The sequence below is a fragment of the Olea europaea genome, chromosome 11 (genome assembly GCF_002742605.1).
Source record: "Olea europaea var. sylvestris chromosome 11, O_europaea_v1, whole genome shotgun sequence".
In the NCBI taxonomy this organism is placed as follows: Eukaryota; Viridiplantae; Streptophyta; class Magnoliopsida; order Lamiales; family Oleaceae; genus Olea; species Olea europaea.
Window position 1 is genome coordinate 18,436,127 of NC_036247.1, and position 18,104 is coordinate 18,454,230.

The window sequence follows — 18,104 nt, forward strand, 5'->3', positions numbered from 1 at the left end:
ATATATATATGATTCAATATTATTAGTATAGTATACTTTTAAAAATAAATAAAAAATAATATATTTAAATTTAATTATAAACTTTTATAATTTAATAAAAAATAAATATTTTTCACATAAAAATGAATGAAAAAAGAAAAAAAAATTACAAGAATCCAATTTAATTTCTTCATAGAAAATAGAGATAAATAATAAGAGAGAGAAAGAAAAATAAATGAAATATAATGAATAGAAAAAATTAATTTTAAGTATACATGTCCATAGAAAGTTAAAAGAAAAAAAAATTTAAACTTTTTTTTTTTTTTTTTGGGAAAGTCTCCCAAATTTTTTTTATTAATGAGAGATAAATTTTAAGATATTATATGAGTGCCTTCTGATTAATAACTAGAGACTTTTATAAAAGTCTACCTTAAGACTTACAGAGACTTCTAAAAAGTTTTAATTGAATATATCGTAAAAATTTGAATACCTTAAGACTTACAGAGACTTTTAAAGAGTTTTAATTAAATATACCATAACTTTTAAAAAAAATTTAAAAGTCTATAAAAATCTTAATTGAATACACCTTGACTTTTAATGAGTTTTAAAAAGTCTCAATTGAATATCGTAAAAGTTTTTAAACCCCAAAAAATCATTAAAAGTCTCAATTAAATACACTATTAGAGTCTGTTTTAATTGAAAGTACATTAGAGACCAAAACAATTCAATATTTTTTACCTAACAATCAAAGAACTAAAGAAATTTATATGCCTGATTAACATGATTATATATAAAATATTGATGATGATATGGCCCTATAAATTCAAAACAGTAGAATTGACGATCCAAACTGTTGAATTACTCGCATTTTTCAACAAGTTTTGACAGCATAATCGATATCTTCATATGCAATTTGATTTCATTAAACGTTGGACTACGATCTTCAAGTTAGAATAAAATTTATTCTTCCGGTTCATTGAGATAATCAGTTTATTCAAATACCCCAAGATGAATATCAAAATGACCAAAAAAAAAAATTAAAAAAAATGCATTGCTCAGCCAGCAAAGTTCCAAAATTAACTAGACAAACGTAATGGACAAAAAATCGAATAAAAAAAAAAATTACCTGCGAGAAAGCTCGAGGACGCGAACCCTTTTGGCCTGACAGTCAGAACAACCCAGAACTGCTAGTATTCCACACATGATGAAGATTAACACAAAATGGCACCAAAAAAAGATGAAGATAACAGAAAAAATAAAGACCAATATGTAGAGATAGAGACGGATAAATGGAGATTTAGAGCGCGAGTTTTTCGAGGAACAGAAAGAGTCCCAACGTAGGGAGAGCAGAAAATGGAGGACCGACGTATTGGGAGAGGATTACACGTTACTGCTTACTGAAGAAGCGAAAAAATAAAAACACTTATTTTTCAATAAGAACTTATTTTTGATTAAGCTTACACCGCTTGAAATGCCAGAGGCCACGTATCGGTATTTATAGTGTTCCGAGGAGCAAAAATGAAAAGCACACTTATCACGCGGCGACGTTTCCTCGAGTTCCTGTGGGACCCTTGACCATGGTGTTATCCTGTACACTTCCTTTAGAATTTCGACACGTCAGTGTTTATCCATTTCCAATTGTACCGGCTGACGTAGCATTACTTTAGTCAAAGAAATCGTACTAAGTTGTTCAAACGTACACGTGTATCTAACGAGGGATTTTGGGAAGCCCCTACAAGATATTACCTCCCATTGGCAGATCATTTTTCAATTTCTGAACTTTTGACATTGGTAACAATTATTTATTATCATCATTTTTCAGCTTCTTTGACATTGGTTTCAATTATCGTGAAAATGCTCGTCGGTGGATACAATAATTAAAGTATAAATTTTCTTACATATATATTAATAAAGAGTAATATTATTTAACTTTATTGGAATTGCAATTTTAATTTAGGTTACGTTAAATAATAAATTAAATGAATCATTTAATGTCATATCAATATCATATAGACTAGTGTTACAAATCCAATGGAGTTATATATCATTATTCATTAATAAATTCATTGCTACTTTTTAATATTACCTTCAAAAGACTTTCTATTTAAAAAAAAAAATATGTATATATATATATATATATATAGAGAGAGAGAGAGAGAGAGCATCTATAAATTCGGAGAACAAAAAATTTTTAAGTACTTCATTAGGCTCTTTATTTGTAAAACTTAATTTTACTACTCCCAAAAAAAGCATTTATTAATTTTTTCTTATCTTTTATTTTTAGTAGTTTTCTTCCAAACTATTGTATTATCTTCCTATATTATTTATTATTTTTCCATATCTTTTAAAGAGTCAAACTCACTCTTTATTTTACAATATTAATTTGAAGAGTCATTTAAAGAATAACTTTAATGATTAACTCTTTAAAATAAAGATAATCTTATATTTAGCCCATGTTTGAAGGTGATTAAAGTTAGATTTTGATAGAAATTTTTGAAATGTGTGATTAAAAAACTGTGAGACCCATGAAATATATTGATTGTTTGACCTAGCCCCTGTTGTTTCCTATTTTTTCCCCCATTAAAATAAAAAATATGATTGTTATCCATTAAATCAAGTCATCAAATTTGAATTTTTATCTCTTATGTGGATCCATAACGATTATATTTTTAATTCTCATTTTAACAAAAATGGAAAATAAACGCCCTCTTAAATTAAAATCTAATTTAAATTAATACCAAACGTGGGCTTAAAGAGTTTCCTAGAGATGTCTAAAGGGGTTGTATTCAACCGAAACTTTTAGAAATGTATTGGCATTCAAAAAGTTTAGGGATATCCAATGTAGGCTTTTTAAGACCCTATATATATTCATATACTCAATTGAGACTATTATAGATTTTTAAAAAGTCTTTAAAATTCATGGTATATTCAATTAAAATTTTTAAAAGTCTACGTAAGTCTTGGAATATTCAAATTGTCAATGACTTTTTTTTATAAAAGTTTTCAGAGAATTAACTTTTAAACAGATGATAAAAAAATAAAATCTCAAAAATTGTCTCTCATTCATCCAAGATTTTGGGGGATTTTCACAAAAATAAATTTTGATATGCACTTTTTTGTATCTTTCTTTTATTCCTTCTATGGAGAGTAAAGATTAAAAATAATAATAATAAAAATAAAAAAAATTTCCGATTATATTTGTCACTCTTTTTTTTCTCTCTTTTATTGTTTATCTCAATTATTTACGAAAAATTAAATTGCAGCTAAAAATTCTTATAATTTTTTTCTTTTTTTATTCATTTTTTTTATCAAAAAGATTTATTTGTAATTAATTATATGATTTTATATAAAAAAAAAAGAGTTATAAATAATTTTATATAAATATATTAATTTTTTGTTTACTCTTTAAAGATATGTCATATTGATAATATTAAATATCAAATATTTTTATCAATATTTGTATATATCATTCTGAATATCATTTATTTAATTAAAGTGAGTTAAATTTTTGTTATTTTAAAAATATCTTTATTATATGGAGAGGGGAAAAGATGATTCTGGAAACCACCACTAAGAACTTCACATTGTTGCACTATATTTACGTGAATTCTATTTTGAATAAAAGTCTTCAATTATACAATAGTTTGAAATCACTATAAGTCCGGCCACTTGAATACACCCCCTAATACATTTAACTTTTAAACTTATTTTTATAAATAATGTTTTTATTTCAAAAAATATATTTTTTTTTATGTCTAGATTAAGAGTTGGTCATAATACACTTGTCAAATTAATATCTCAATATCTCAATCGGGTAAATAATCGACCTCAGTCTATTAATTATTGGTGAGATATATTCTTCGAATTCGCGGATGCTTCCAAAGTGAATGACAATAATCGATATGAGTCTATAAATTATTGTGATATCCATAAATAATGTTTTATTTAAAAAAATATATATTTTTACATTTTGATTAAGAGTCGATCATTGATACATTTGTCAAAGTAATAGCTCAGTATCTTAATGAAGTAAATAATCGATCTGAGTCTATCAATTATTGTCGAGATATATTCTCCGAATTAGTGTACGGTGCTAATAATTGATTTGAGTCTATCAATAATTGTCATATGTATAAATAATGTTTTATTTCAAAAATATATATTTTTACATCTAGATTGAGAATCGATATCATTGATACATTTGTCAAAACAACAGTTCAGTAACTTAATCGAGGAAATAATTGATCTGAGTCTCAATTATTGTTGAAATTGTGTACACAACATTTGGAGAAAAATTTTGTCACTATCCTTGAGAAAGAGGATAACAGTTATCCATTTAAGTTTCACCTTGTCTACTTGGAAGCAAAAAAAAAAAAATAATAATAATAATAATAAAATTCTACGTCGAGGAACTAGACAAAAATGTCTTATTTGCTGGAATAAAATATCTTGATAATTCTTTTATTCTTTTATTTATTTTTGAGAATTCCAAAATCACAAGATTAGTTGAAGATTAATATAAGAAAGTTAGGTTTCTGTGTGATGCTTGTTTCAGACAGCAAAGTATTTTTGAGAGGTGTTTATAAATCGTTTAAATTATTTAAAAACAAATTTAGGTTACAAATAGATATGAATGTCGTGAATAAATGAGTAATATTTGTAAATCCTTCAAAATGTATGAATAAAAAGTGATTTAAATTTTTTTAAAAAGTTTATAAATATAAGTTAAACATAGGCACGAAGCAATTGTATGTAGTCACGAAGTGATTGCCTTTATTAATCATGTTTTACACAAATTTAAAAGTTTGACATTTTATCATTTTATATATTAAAATCTAAATGTGGAGTTCGTTTTATTATTCAAATCAAGTGTTTAACAACCTTAGTTGACATAGAGCAATGAATTTCGATGAAGATAAATTTTTTTTTTTTTTTTTAATATCTAGATTTGGAATTAGACTATTGATCTACTAGTTAAAGCAATATTCCAATGTTTTCAATGGGATGATATCCAAGTTGAGTTTATTCCACGGTGGTTGTGGTAAAATTTTAATATCCTATAATAAATCGACTTAGAAAATTTATTTTCAAAACGAATTTGATTTTAGATAAATAAATATGGCAATAAATTTGTACCTCTTTTATCTCTTTCTGATTGAACTTATCCTCTTGTGACCAGAGACAGATCCAGATTTGAATTCAAGATTGGGCTAAAAAAATTTCAAGCCGGACTAATACGAGAAAAAAATTTTACTCATTAAAAATCTGTTTTTAAAAAAAAAAAAATAAAGAAAGAAAATTACCCTAAAAAAATTTTAATTGGACCAGGCGGGGGGGCGGAGGGGGAGGGAAGGGACTACAGCCTAGCTAGTCCCCACCTAAATCCGTCCCTAATTGTGACCATTGAATGAGTTTCAAAAGACCCTCATATTTTAAGGTTAAATATATTTTCACGCAATGGCTTTTGAATAGCTAGACTGTATTTTAAATTTTTAATTGTATAAAAGTTTTATAATTTATTGTCACATTTATGTCCCTCAAGTTTTTTTCTTCTCACTCTTATTTTTAAATTATTCATGGTTGTTGTTTCTATCCAAAATTCTCTTTAAAATAGATTAAAAAGATTATTTTGTTTATTATAGTGTTGAATAAGCAAAATAAATAATAATATAAAATGCAGTTAAATATTTGACTCTCATTTTAAAACACATTATAATAAATATGGATGAAAATCATGATTAAGAGAAAGATTTTTTTATTAATGAAATGTTAAAAATAAGAATGTGATGAAAAAAGTTAAGGATATAAGTGTAATAATTGATAAAGATTAATTTAATTAAAATGTAATGTGTTTATAAATGCCATGTGGTGTGAATGTAATAACTAAGCTAAGAACCACATTCAGAGAGAGAGAGAGAGAGAGAAATCTCATTTTTTCTCTAAATCATTTTTAATTACTCATTTTTTCAATAAAATAATTTTACACATAAATCCAAAATTTATTTCTACTTTTCAATCACATGTTTTCCAAAAATTCACTATTATAAAATTTATTTTCACAAAAAATGGACTCAAAAACAACGTAAATCAAATCATTAAGAAATTTGTATGACCACATGTGATTTTAACGCCCTTAAAATATATTTTCTATTTCCTAGATTTTATACACTTATAACTAAACCCCGGTTTGACCCCCATTTTGTAGAGTTGAAAAGGAGTAGAATAGTAATTTTTTTTTAAAAAAAAAAATGAGTGGTTGAAAAAGAAAGAAAAGTTTTCGATTTACGTGTAATATTATTTTATAAAAGATTATGTAGTGAAAAATAGGAGAGAGAAAAATATAATGTAATGTAATAGAAACTAATGGGGTCCAAATGGAAAAATAGAATATATAGTAGAATAGCTAACCCATATTAAAATCCGACATGAAGAGTCTAGCTTATGCCATTGTTATTTAGGGGTATATCTAAAAAGTTTTTGATAACAAATTTAGTAGATTTTAATAAAAGTTAATCAAATAATATTGATAGTTTGATAAGAATTGTGAATTTTAAGAAATATGTTATTAATTTAATTGTTAACCTTAACCACAACTTTTTGACAACATTCTATGTTATATCAAAGAAACACTTGACTTATTTTAAATTGTATAATTGACATTCCTGTATTAGATACGTATATTTAATAAGTTAATAATTTTAAAATGGTATATGCTATTATAATTAGGCATTTTCTATTGAGTATGCCAAAGTCTTGTACGTCTTGTTCACACTTCAATAAGTATTTTCTCTTTTCAATTATAGACCAATAATGCTACTAGTACATAGGAGAATTACAAAATGGGTTGACAGACACGTATACGGCCGAGATAAAAAGCCTTTAGACGGTTGTGATTTTAAAAGAGAGAAGCGGGAATTTAAGGCGCCAAAATTGAGGGACCGCTATAATAATACTCAAATCCAACATTTTTCCCAGTCTTTTGCAGTTGAGCTTAGCAATTTCCCCAACAATAATGTAGCAAAACTCCAAAAATTTCCCCAATGACTTGTAGCGAAATTCCAACAATTTCGTCAATGACCTATAGCAAAAATCCAACAATTAGCAAAAATCCAAAGATTGGCTAGGTAGCAAGAGACCCAGCATCAACGCCCAACGACTTGTAGCAAAACTCCAAAAATTTCCCCGACGTTGTGTAGCAAAAATCCAAAGATTGGCCAGCTAGCAAGAGACCCAACATCAACGCCATGTCCAAGCTCGCACCTCCAGTCTATCTTCTCCACTCGAACTTATCTTATTCAGCTATCTTCTCCATCTTCGGCCACACTCGATTGTCACATAAGAAGGTATGGATACTTTTGTTTTGTAGGTTGGAATTTCTTGGTTTGAGTTGAGCTGTTAGATTTTGTTGGTGTTTGAGAAATGGAACTAATAGCATTTTAAAATTTTGAAATCTTACTGGGAAATTGGATTTTTGCATCAATTAATTTAGTTATGAGATATAAGAAATTCAAAACACTATTGAAATTGAATCTTTTTTTTTTTTTTTTTTGTGCAGAATTGTAAGATTTCCTTTTTAATTAGTTCGTTCATTTGTACATTTTAGTTAACCAAATATACTGGACTTCTGCCCTAATATATTCGATGATGAAAGTTTTGGAAGATCGGTACACATATCCACTAAAATGAGTTATATGTTTAATCATAGTTTAATATCAGTTGATGACATATAGTATTTACGTTTTGAAGAAGGCAAGAATGTGGAAGATGATTTGTTCGTTGAATATGAAAATGAGAATGTGGAAGGCAATGTAAATGTTATGAAAGAGGAAACTATATGAAGAGATGATTATATTGTGCTGAGGTTGGTATGCAATTTAAGAATAAAAAAGAAGTGTACGATTTTTATGCAAGATATGCATATATAGTGGGTTTTCCAATTAGGAAGAGGAGTTCAACGAAGGATGATGATGGTGTTTTAAGATATGTCACGTTGACATGTAGTCGGGAATGACGAAGAAACGATAAAACAAGCAATTCTATAAAGCCATAACCAACAATTCAGACAAGTTGTAAAGTTAGAATCTCTGCATCGTTCGATATTCGTGGTTACTAGAAAATTAACAAAGTCCACCTTAACCACAACCATAAGACAAGTCCTACTAAGTCCAGGTTGTATCGATTTAACAGAGAATTAAGCGCACATGTGAAACGAAAGCTTGAAGTAAACGATATGGCCGGTATATCATTCCACAAAAGTTTTAACTCCGCAGTTATTGAAGCAGGAGGCTATGAGAATATGACTTGCATGAAAAAGGATTGTCGGAACTATATTGAACAAATAAGACAACTAAGACTTGGCAAGGGTGATGCAATAGCAATATAGTCTTACTTTTCTAAAATGCAAGCATAATGCCCGGGATTTTATTTTAGTATTGACTTAGATAACGATTCGCGTCTGAAGAATCTGTTCTGGGCAAACAATCGATGTAGGCAAGCACACAATGAGTTTGGGGATATTGTTACATTTGATACTACTTACCTTACTAATAAGTACAATATATCGTTCGCTTCTTTTGTTGGCGTGGATCATCATGGATAATCGACGTTGCTAGATTGTGGTTTGGTAACGAGCGAGGACACGGATACATTTGTATGATTGTTCAGGACATGGTTTTAGTACATGCATGATCAAGCTCCGCACGGAATAATGACTGATAAAATAGGGGCATGCATAATGCAATTCAGATAGTCTTTCCGAACACGAAACATACATGATGCTTGTGGGATATTTTGAAAAAGTTTCCAGAAAAGTTTGGATACCATGTAGATAAGTCTTCAATATTTTCGGCTATACACACTTTGGTGTATGATTCACAGTTCGTCAAAGAATTTGAGAATGGTTGGAAATTGGTGATTAATACAAATGACTTGCATGATAACGATTGGTTGTCGAGATTGTATGATAATAGAGGTCACTGGGTCCGTGTTTCTTGAAGACAACTTTCTAGGCTAGGATGTCAATGACGCAAAGAAGTGAGAGTGTAAACATTGTCTTCGATGGTTATGTGCATTTCAAGACATCATTGAAACAATTTGTTGAACAGTATAAACGAGCATTGTGGAATAAGGTTGAGAAGGAATTTTAGGCTGATTTCAAGTCTTTCTCTTAGATAGTACCGTGTGCAACAACTTATGAAATGGAAAAACAATATCAAAAAGTGTACACCATTTCGAAGTTCAAAGAAGTTCAAGGTGAATTTACAAGGACGGTTTATTGTGATCTTATATCCACTTCAGATAGACATATGGGGACGACGTATGAGATGTATGAAGAAGTGTTATTGGGCGATTGATAAAAGAAAAAAAAATGTTTCTAGTCTTATTCAATACAGAGAAATGTGAGATTATTTGTAGTTGTAACTTGTTCGAGTTCCAAGGAATAGTATGCAGGAATGCGTTCACAATGTTGATTCGTAATGACGTAACTATAATGTCGGATCAATATATATTGCGGAGATGGAGGAGAGACATCAACAGAGCACACACAAAAGTCGCAGTTAATTATGATGGATTGGTTAGTACTCTAGGACAATTGAGGTAAGATGACATGTGTCAGGCATTCGCCAAGGTGGCAGACCTTGCAGTTGATGATGAAAGGCGATATCCTGCGATCATGGATTGGATAGAAATTCAAAATAAAGAGCTTAGTTTGGCGAAACCGAGTTTAGATAGTAATACTATATCGCAGTATACTGTCCCCTCAAGATCTTGTGAGCGAGAGCATCAAGGATCCGAAATCGTTAAAGACAAAACGGGAACTAAAGAGAAAACAAATAAAAGGCCCATTGGAGGTAAGGGCTAAAAAATCAAAGGTATATTCTTATGTCACAGTCATACTCTTTTCTTTACTTTATTTTACATGTTATGGTGTTCATGTAGGCACGATCGGATCGAACCAAAGTAAAGAGACCAACATCGAGACATTGTGGTATGGACGATGGTGTACCCGAGGTTCCACCTCCTCCTCAACAACAACATTCCATGCCGATGTCGTTCTCATATTTGCAACTCCTATTGGTTAGTATATTAATTATAGCGTGTCGTAAGCACTTTATGTTGTCTTAACGCCTGTGAATTGATATAGGTCGACAGGATGAGTCACATGTGTACAAACAAGTACCGTCTTCTTTTTTGATCCCTTCTATGACCACAAATGTTATTTTCAATTCACAAGGAACATAAAATTTTTAAATAACAACATTTGAATTTGAATACTTCCTCTTCGTTCATTAATTGTAATTTGCACATTAGGTCATGCGATACCATACAGCTATCCATATTTACCGCATCATGATGGGACCATTTGAATTCAAGCGAACAGATAAACAAAGTGGACGCATTTGCTTTTTTATAAATAGATGTATGGGTTGCTAAATGAGAGAAATGTTATCATTCCTTTACAAAATGTGTATGATAATTCCAAAAAAAATCATTCATTTCGTTCAAGTGTAATTTGTTGGACAATTATTTTAGTGTTGGATATTATGTTGTTCCGCTTGAGTTTTGTTTGCAACTATGCCTTGTTCTTGTACATGCTATTGAGGAATTTGTTTGCATTAGTATATTCTGGTGGTCTTCTTGGTAGGTATGGGATGAGTGTTGCATCTATGTGCCGATGAGCATTGAACATTTGCAAAATAAACACTCAACCCCAAGTACTTCCCTTACTGCTCTGCCTCTGGGCAAAGAGGTCATCTCCTGGGTCAAGGGTCTCTGGCTCAACTAGCTGCCGTAATAGGAACTCAAAGCCTCGTCATCCGAGGAAAAGAAAACTCTTGCGTAGCCTTCATACTCCCTTCCGATCATTTTTTGGTTTCTTTAGGTGGATAAGAATGATGCCAAGAGTAATGGGACCATTATTAGAAGATTTGATTTATGGTTGAGAATTGAGTAAAGCAAAATAAATTCGTGCTTCAAAAATCAGGTCTCCTAGAATCAAACCTGTTATTGTCTTGTATGGTGGGTTAAATTGAATTCTGATGGCAGCTTAAATAGGGATAGACAGGCTGTAGGGGAGTGGGATTTCTATAAGTTCTTTATCACAAAAATAAAGGATAGCGTAATGTTCGATATAAATTATTTTCAATTCCAGCATATGCAAGCACGAGCAAAGACTTGGAGAGATGGGAATAAATTTGCAGATTGTGTTGCTAATGTGGGATACAAGGAAAAAGTCATTATGAACTCACTTTCTTCTCCATTTTGAATGCAAAAAGAAGCATCATGACACAACGTACATAAATTAACAATTGTCATAAATTACTGTAACGGGATATTCATGTAAACTCCAAAGTGCATACTAATTGAACTAACGCCCAATGTTCTAGCAAGGCACAAGGTACATCAATTAACACATCTAGTGATACCAAAATTAACTAACACACTGTGCTAGACTAATGGACTAAATTGAGAATCACAGCTTCAACAAAATTCATAGAACTACTTCACCGAAAATGCAAGCTTATCCACCATCGAAGACGATACAATATGTTATGCATTAAATACATAAATATGTGAAAACCTATTGCCTACGTATAGAGCCATTTATTAACCACTAATCAAGTTGTCTTCGTCCCTTTCACTTTCACTCCGGCAAGTGAATTTTTTTGACAGATTGTCACATTCACGTGCACAAAGCTCAAGTGAAGATGACAAATGTCAAAATCACACAAATAAAATCTTCCAACTTAACAAAGCATCGAATCGCTCAAAATGTCAAAATTGAACGAATAATACCTTTGTATTAGCAAATCAAACAAGTCAGTTGAAGGGAAGGGCTGAGATTCCAGGGATGTCCACCGATTGTTTCGTTGCGGTCGAATGTCGCGACATGACGCGATGCAACGTTGGCTTCGATGACTGTGTTGAACGGGTCGGAAGCGTATAAAAATTAAAAAAAGTGTCGAAGGTGAGGCCTCTACTGGAGGTGAATACCTTGGAGTCGAATACCTTGGAAGGAAGTGAGGAGAGGGGGAAGGAAATGAGGAGAGAGAGGAGGAAGTCAGGTTTGAGGTTTGGGGAATATTTGGAAGCAAAAGTGAGAGAAACGGTTCTTTTCATTTTGATATTTTTACAATTTCCCCCCTGCCACGTCATATTGTAAGACATCTTTGTCAACTCATTATGTACGTGTAGCGGGCTCCTTCTACTTATATGTAGAAGTATAGAGAAAAAATATTTATAAAGCATATATTTCTTAATATAAAATTTTCAAAAGTATGGAACTTATTGCATTAATTCTACATGATTTACAATACGTGAAACTTAAAAATCTCAAACCACCTTTTTTCCTTTCTCAAACACAATCTAATACATAAAATATTAGTTAGAAAAACTGGCAGTCTATTCCTCTCTTTGAGATACAGATTTCTTAATATTTTGATTTACTTAAAATGTGATGGTTTTTTAAAATCATTTAATACTCGAAAAAGGACAAGTTCAATTAAAAGGCAATAAAAAGGTTGAAATTTATCAAGAATAAATAATACTAGGTATTGGTATGTACTTCGATTTTGTTCTTTTGCTATAAGTTGACAATGTCGAAGTTATTCTATCTAATGATGGTGTCATCAACTAATATTTTGATGGATTTTAAATTATTATAAATCATAGTGAATTTTGTAGATTAGAATAGATTTTTATAAATTCCACAAGAATCTTATCGAATATGATGAAATTTAAAAAAAAAAAAAAATTGGTAATATGTATTTTTTAGCTTGAAATCCATCCAAATCTTTTAAAATTCCTCCATTAATGAAATCTTTATAAATTCACATGGAATTTGCATTGAAAGAGAATAAATTCTAGGTAATTTAATTGTCTAGAATTATTTGCATCGAAATTGTTAATTAAATGTGTTTGATTGATTTAATTTTTTAAGATATAAAATAGTAGATTTGTCCGATTTTTATTGGTGGGTAGATGAGAGAGAGTTAATAGATGAGAAAGAGAAAGAGAGAGTGAATTTTCTAAAAATTAAAATTTTACAAAAAATATTTTCGTTGATTTTGAGGAAAATATGGTCAGTGACCAAAAGTAGGAAAATGTTTTCCATGAAAAAAATCAATGAAACAACAAAAAAGTAGAAATTTTGGTAGAAAAAACAAATTTTCCATGAAAAATAATGACAATCAAAAATATCAATTGGAAACACCTTAATTTTAATGGATTTTATTAAAATTTATTAAAATCTCAACTGAGGACCTTTGCATTTTGAAAGATTTTAAAAATTCATCACAATATCAATTGAGAACACCTCCTTAAATCTTTTTATAGATAATTTTGACGAATAAAAAAAGAAAAGAAAAACCTGAAGTTCATTACTTTTATGTGTTCTTTTACAAAGTTTCGAAGCAAATATCTTATTATTTTCTTCATATCCTCCTTCCTACTAGCCATCCCTTAATTAAAAAATAGTATTACTAATTAATGTAACAAAAACGTACTAAAATAATGGCAATTAGACTCGACTCTTGTCCTGTGACCTCTGCACAAATACCCTGGAATGTTTTATTTAATTCATTTTGGTTAATTACGAATAAATATTGCCGAATAATTATTTATCTATGCTAGATTAATCTATTTGAATTTGTTATTTTCACATGGTCAAAAAATTCTTTTGAAAATTGTTGTGGCTGATAAGTAGAATGCCTATCCCATATTCAAATGTGGAAAAGGAAGAAATTATAGTCGGTATAAATTGGAGACCAGATAGGCCGGCTTGGCTGGAAAACTAGGGTCCAATAAGCGTAATTGGATCAATTGGCAATCGAATCGCTCGCGACCATATCAAATCACTCAAGTTCCACTATAAATTGGATAACCAGATCAAGTAGACACGCCGGGTCTTATCAAATTTACAAAAGCAAAATTACGCAACTGAATTCAGGTAAATTCATAATAATGAAAACGTCAGATGTATCTTAAATTTTTATTTTTGTTGTTTTAGTGTGTGTAATTTTTGTAGTGAAACACTAATTTAGTTACTTATAAATGTTGTATTTATGAGTGAAAGAAGTAAGTTGAAGTCCTCTGAATAAGTGACGCATAACTTTATCCCAATAACTCACTTGCCAAGCTTCATTTGTTGAGTCCTAGATATCAATCGATTTGGGACACCAAACACTATCCCTGATAAAAAAGGAGAGGATTTGACTCCCAACCACCACTACAGAATATGTCACATCGATCACATTTCACGTGGCTCCTTGTTGGAGTACACAAATTGCATAAGAAGTCCTAGAGTAGCCATGCCACCTAGGACACTAAGGGCCATCAAATGTGGAAACGGTTGAGTTTTCTCTCATTGCCTCGAGCCAATGACTAATACTTCTACAGTGTTACGTAGTTTTGGAGGTGATTGTTGATTATATATGTTGGGCTATGCCCTCAACACCTTGAAGAGTACTAGTCGATGAGGCGATAAAATGCAACATCACCTTGTAAACAATCGTTTTTACATTAAAAAAAAATTATACCAAAAAAAAAAAATTAAATGTGATAGGGACTAGATTAAGCTATAGCCCTGCCCAATACCCCTAGATACGTCCCTGTTGGAGGCAATATGCTCCCCATATAGGCCTTAGAGTGCTTGTGCACATTTTTCTTATTTGACAGTTAAATGATATATCATGTAGGTAGAGGCGTGATAAAAAAAACAGAGTGACACAAAATCATTGAATCCACGTGTCAATGATCAAATATTAAGACTTACAATCGAATATAAAACTTAAAGTATCTTTTCATCTTAGTAGGTCGATTTATAAATATTTAAAAACGAGAAAATGAATAAAAAATGGACAGAGAATTAAGACATTATATATTAAACCTAAAGGCATATTGCTAGATTTTGTCATTATATCATTCCACGTCCCCAAAATGCGATCATGATTATAATTATGAGTGAATTTATATTAGCCTCTAAGATGTCGTAACTTCTAAACTTTAATAATCTTTAGAGAGAGATTATACGTCTAGGGCCACATGGGTCCTAGACAGACAGGAGCACCATTTGGCCCCATGTGGAATGTGGCCCTAGACAAGTAGTATTTTCCTAATTTTTATAAATTAATTTTTCATCTATATTTGAGATTCGAAACCCATTGAAGCAGGGCCAGTAACTTACATCAACCAATAATCATTTTGAGCATAATAAGTAATAGCTACAGTGTTGTTATAAATTAGAGAGAAAACTAGAGAAGTTAATAAATTTATGAGTATTTTATTAAGAATCATAAAGCCCCATACTTATATGGAAGAATTAGGGATACATTAATAATAATTACTAGGACTGTAGGGATATAATTATCATTCACTAATAAACTTAAAATTTACAACACTCATTTTTGAATGATACATTACAAAATATTTGTTTCGCTAAAACCTCATCAAGAAATTCAATGGATAGAAACTTGAGTTAAAGAAAAAGAATACAACTGCTCCTCCGATTTCAATAAATGAAAACTCTTGTATCAAGATATCTTTGTTTTGTACGTCAATGTTTCCAATATTGTAGTTTCTAGTGAAGCACGTTTCGTATTGTCTTGTTATAGCTTTCATGAAATATCATCTTCTTAGATAATATTTATCAATCTTCGATGATTAGTAACATGATGATTCGAAAAATAATTCTTGTTGATTGACTTCCTCTTATTTCATATTTTAATTTTTGTCTACAATTTTTTGGTATTAAATCTTTTCTAATTATATTAAATGTACAACATGTGTCTGTTAATGTTATCAAATTTAATTTTATCATTTTGTTTATCTATACTTCTATAGGTATTCTGATGCTTTTTGTTGTCTTTACTCTAGATATTTGACAAATTATTTCTTCCTAATTTTCTGTTTCCAAATAATTATTTTTTGCATCATTATCTATAGACTGTTTTCTTTTGTTTCTAGATTTATGATCCTATATTGTATTTTTCCTAATATTTCATGTATTTTATCTATTCTATTATTATTTTTCTAATCTTTCTATACTTTCACTATAGTTTTTCTTTTTATTATTATTTATTTCTTTTTTAATCCCTAAACAATTATTGCATTGAATTTCTAGACAATTCTTACACTAATTTCTATTTTTATGTCCTGGGTATATTTTGCATATTTTACATTTATCCATCATTGATACATTCTTGTTCTACATTCATGGATACATTCTTGTTCTACATTCATCATCTTTATATCTAAAATTGAAAATTCTAGTTCTTTTAAGTTATCATAACTGTTTTCAAAATTACTTGTTATTTTTAAATTATCTAATTCTTCATTTGTGTAAATACTATTTACTAAGTTACAAGATTCGTTATCAGATAATTCTATTACGTTACTTTGTATTTCTTCAATTATCATAAATTTGGATGTATTTTCTTTATTTTTATATTTATTTGGGCATTCGTTAGCAAAATGTCTTGGGTCTCCATAAATATAACATTTACAGTCTTTCTTAGTTTTTATTTTCTAACATATCTATTATAATTAGGTCTTTTATTTTTATAGTATGTCCTATTTGGTCTAATATTATATTTCTTTTTATTTTGATATTGCCTTTTACATTTTTCTTTTTTTATCCTTTTTATACAATTTTATTATTTCTTCTTCTATAATCATATGTCTGTGGTGTGTATAAATCTGAGCAAAAAAAATAATTTAATTTATTTTTTTGCTTTCTAGCTACTTCTTCTACACAATATTCTTTTAATTTATCGGTTATAAATTTTATGGTGGCACTAATAGTTATTTCCCTTGTTGGCTTTGACTCTACATCTTTTCTAATTTTATCATTTCATGGTGATGGTATATTTTTATATAATCTTTAAAGTATAGGATAATATAATGTTAATCCTACTGCACTTGCTAATCTTTTAAAGTCTAACAAAGATGGTTGTATATATTTCATATTGCTAATACTTAATTTTTCTAAATCTTCTAAGACTTTATTTTGTTCATAGGTATTATCTCTACTGAAATCAGAGCTTATAATTAATTATCTAATAAAACTTGTAAAATTTCTAAGATTTTCTCTTCCAGTCATTCTTAATCTAATTTTGTTTTAATCTTTTTGCTGTAACATATACATCTAAAGCAGTATTTCTTAAATAAGTTTCTAAGTAAGCCTACATTTCTTCTACAATCGTTTATATATGTACACTATTATATGCTCTAATTACAGAATTTTTCCATTTAGTTATAGTACTAGGTTTGTCTTATGGTTTACAATTATTTAACTCTAAAATTAATCCTCTATCGCTTGCTAATGGTAAACTACATCCTTCTTCCGTTTGTCTTTTTCCTAAACTTTTATATTTTTTATTAGTCAATTCAAAGACTTTTATAGGGAAAAAATGATATTTACCTCCTATATTGGTAAAAATAGATGAGGATAATTTATTAATTTGCACAGGATTCATTGGAAGACTTAGTGAAAATAGTACTACTAATTATAAATTATAGAATAATTAAATAATTACATTATTAGGACAAAAATGTATAAAAGCTATCCCAACAAAAAAAATCTCTTCAGAAACATATCCAGGATTAGATTAGAACTTAGGAAATTTTCTATAAAAACCAATATTAGTACCAGAAAATAATATTATGTACAAAAATAGTAATGAAACTTTAAGTATTAGATTTGAAAATTATAATTATCAAGCAGAACAGACACAGCATAATGAGGTAGAAAATAAAGGAGAATGTGCATATTTTGAAATAGAGGACTACGAAAGTGAAGACGAAATCAATGTTTTAGATGAAGAGAGTAAAGAAGATGAAAGCGAGGATGATGAAAAAGAATTTGATTATATAGATATGGAATATTATAGAAATCTTAGAAAAGCTAGAAAAATAGAAACTAGAATGTTAATAGAAAAAGATTAAGTGGATATAGAAACCAAGATGGAAGAAACTAGCAAGAGAGCTAAAGTAGAAACAAATCAAGAATTTGGAAAAAGAAATGAACCCATGAATACAGAATACGAAATAGGACGTTAAATCCTTTCCCCCTGCAAGAGATTTTAAATGGACTGATAAAAAATATAAAAGCTTAGGAAAAAGACAAA

General features: G+C 29.4%; 2 protein-coding genes across 3 annotated transcripts in view; one reads left to right on the top strand and one right to left on the bottom strand.

Moving 5' to 3' along the window:
- The window catches only part of LOC111403662 (asparagine synthetase [glutamine-hydrolyzing]), a 5,374-nt gene extending 4,192 nt beyond the window's left edge, over nucleotides 1-1,182 (bottom strand). Inside the window, exon 1 of the mRNA XM_023032246.1 lies at nucleotides 1,106-1,182. Coding sequence (XP_022888014.1) covers nucleotides 1,106-1,182 — 77 coding nt within the window. The remainder of the gene's footprint in view (nucleotides 1-1,105) is intronic.
- A 5,760-nt stretch (nucleotides 1,183-6,942) lies between these two features.
- LOC111403663 lies at nucleotides 6,943-10,570 on the top strand. Of its 2 annotated transcripts, none has more exons than XM_023032247.1 (3): nucleotides 6,943-9,830; nucleotides 9,919-10,056; nucleotides 10,291-10,570. In XM_023032247.1, exons 1-3 carry the CDS (start codon nucleotides 9,587-9,589, stop codon nucleotides 10,344-10,346), a joined length of 438 nt encoding a protein of 145 aa, XP_022888015.1. In that variant the 5' UTR covers nucleotides 6,943-9,586; the 3' UTR covers nucleotides 10,347-10,570. The 2 variants fall into 2 exon arrangements, with proteins under 2 accessions (XP_022888015.1, XP_022888016.1); XM_023032248.1 differs by having other exon boundaries at nucleotides 6,943-7,322.
- The last annotated feature ends 7,534 nt before the right edge of the window (nucleotides 10,571-18,104 follow it).

Coding starts and splice junctions, on each gene's coding strand:
- LOC111403663 (XM_023032247.1), top strand. CDS start 9,587: ATGTGTCAGGCATTCGCCAAGGTGGCAGACCTTGCAGTTGATGATGAA. Junction 9,831..9,918: donor AAATAAAAGGCCCATTGGAG/GTAAGGGCTAAA, acceptor GTGTTCATGTAG/GCACGATCGGATCGAACCAA. Junction 10,057..10,290: donor CATATTTGCAACTCCTATTG/GTTAGTATATTA, acceptor TTTGCACATTAG/GTCATGCGATACCATACAGC.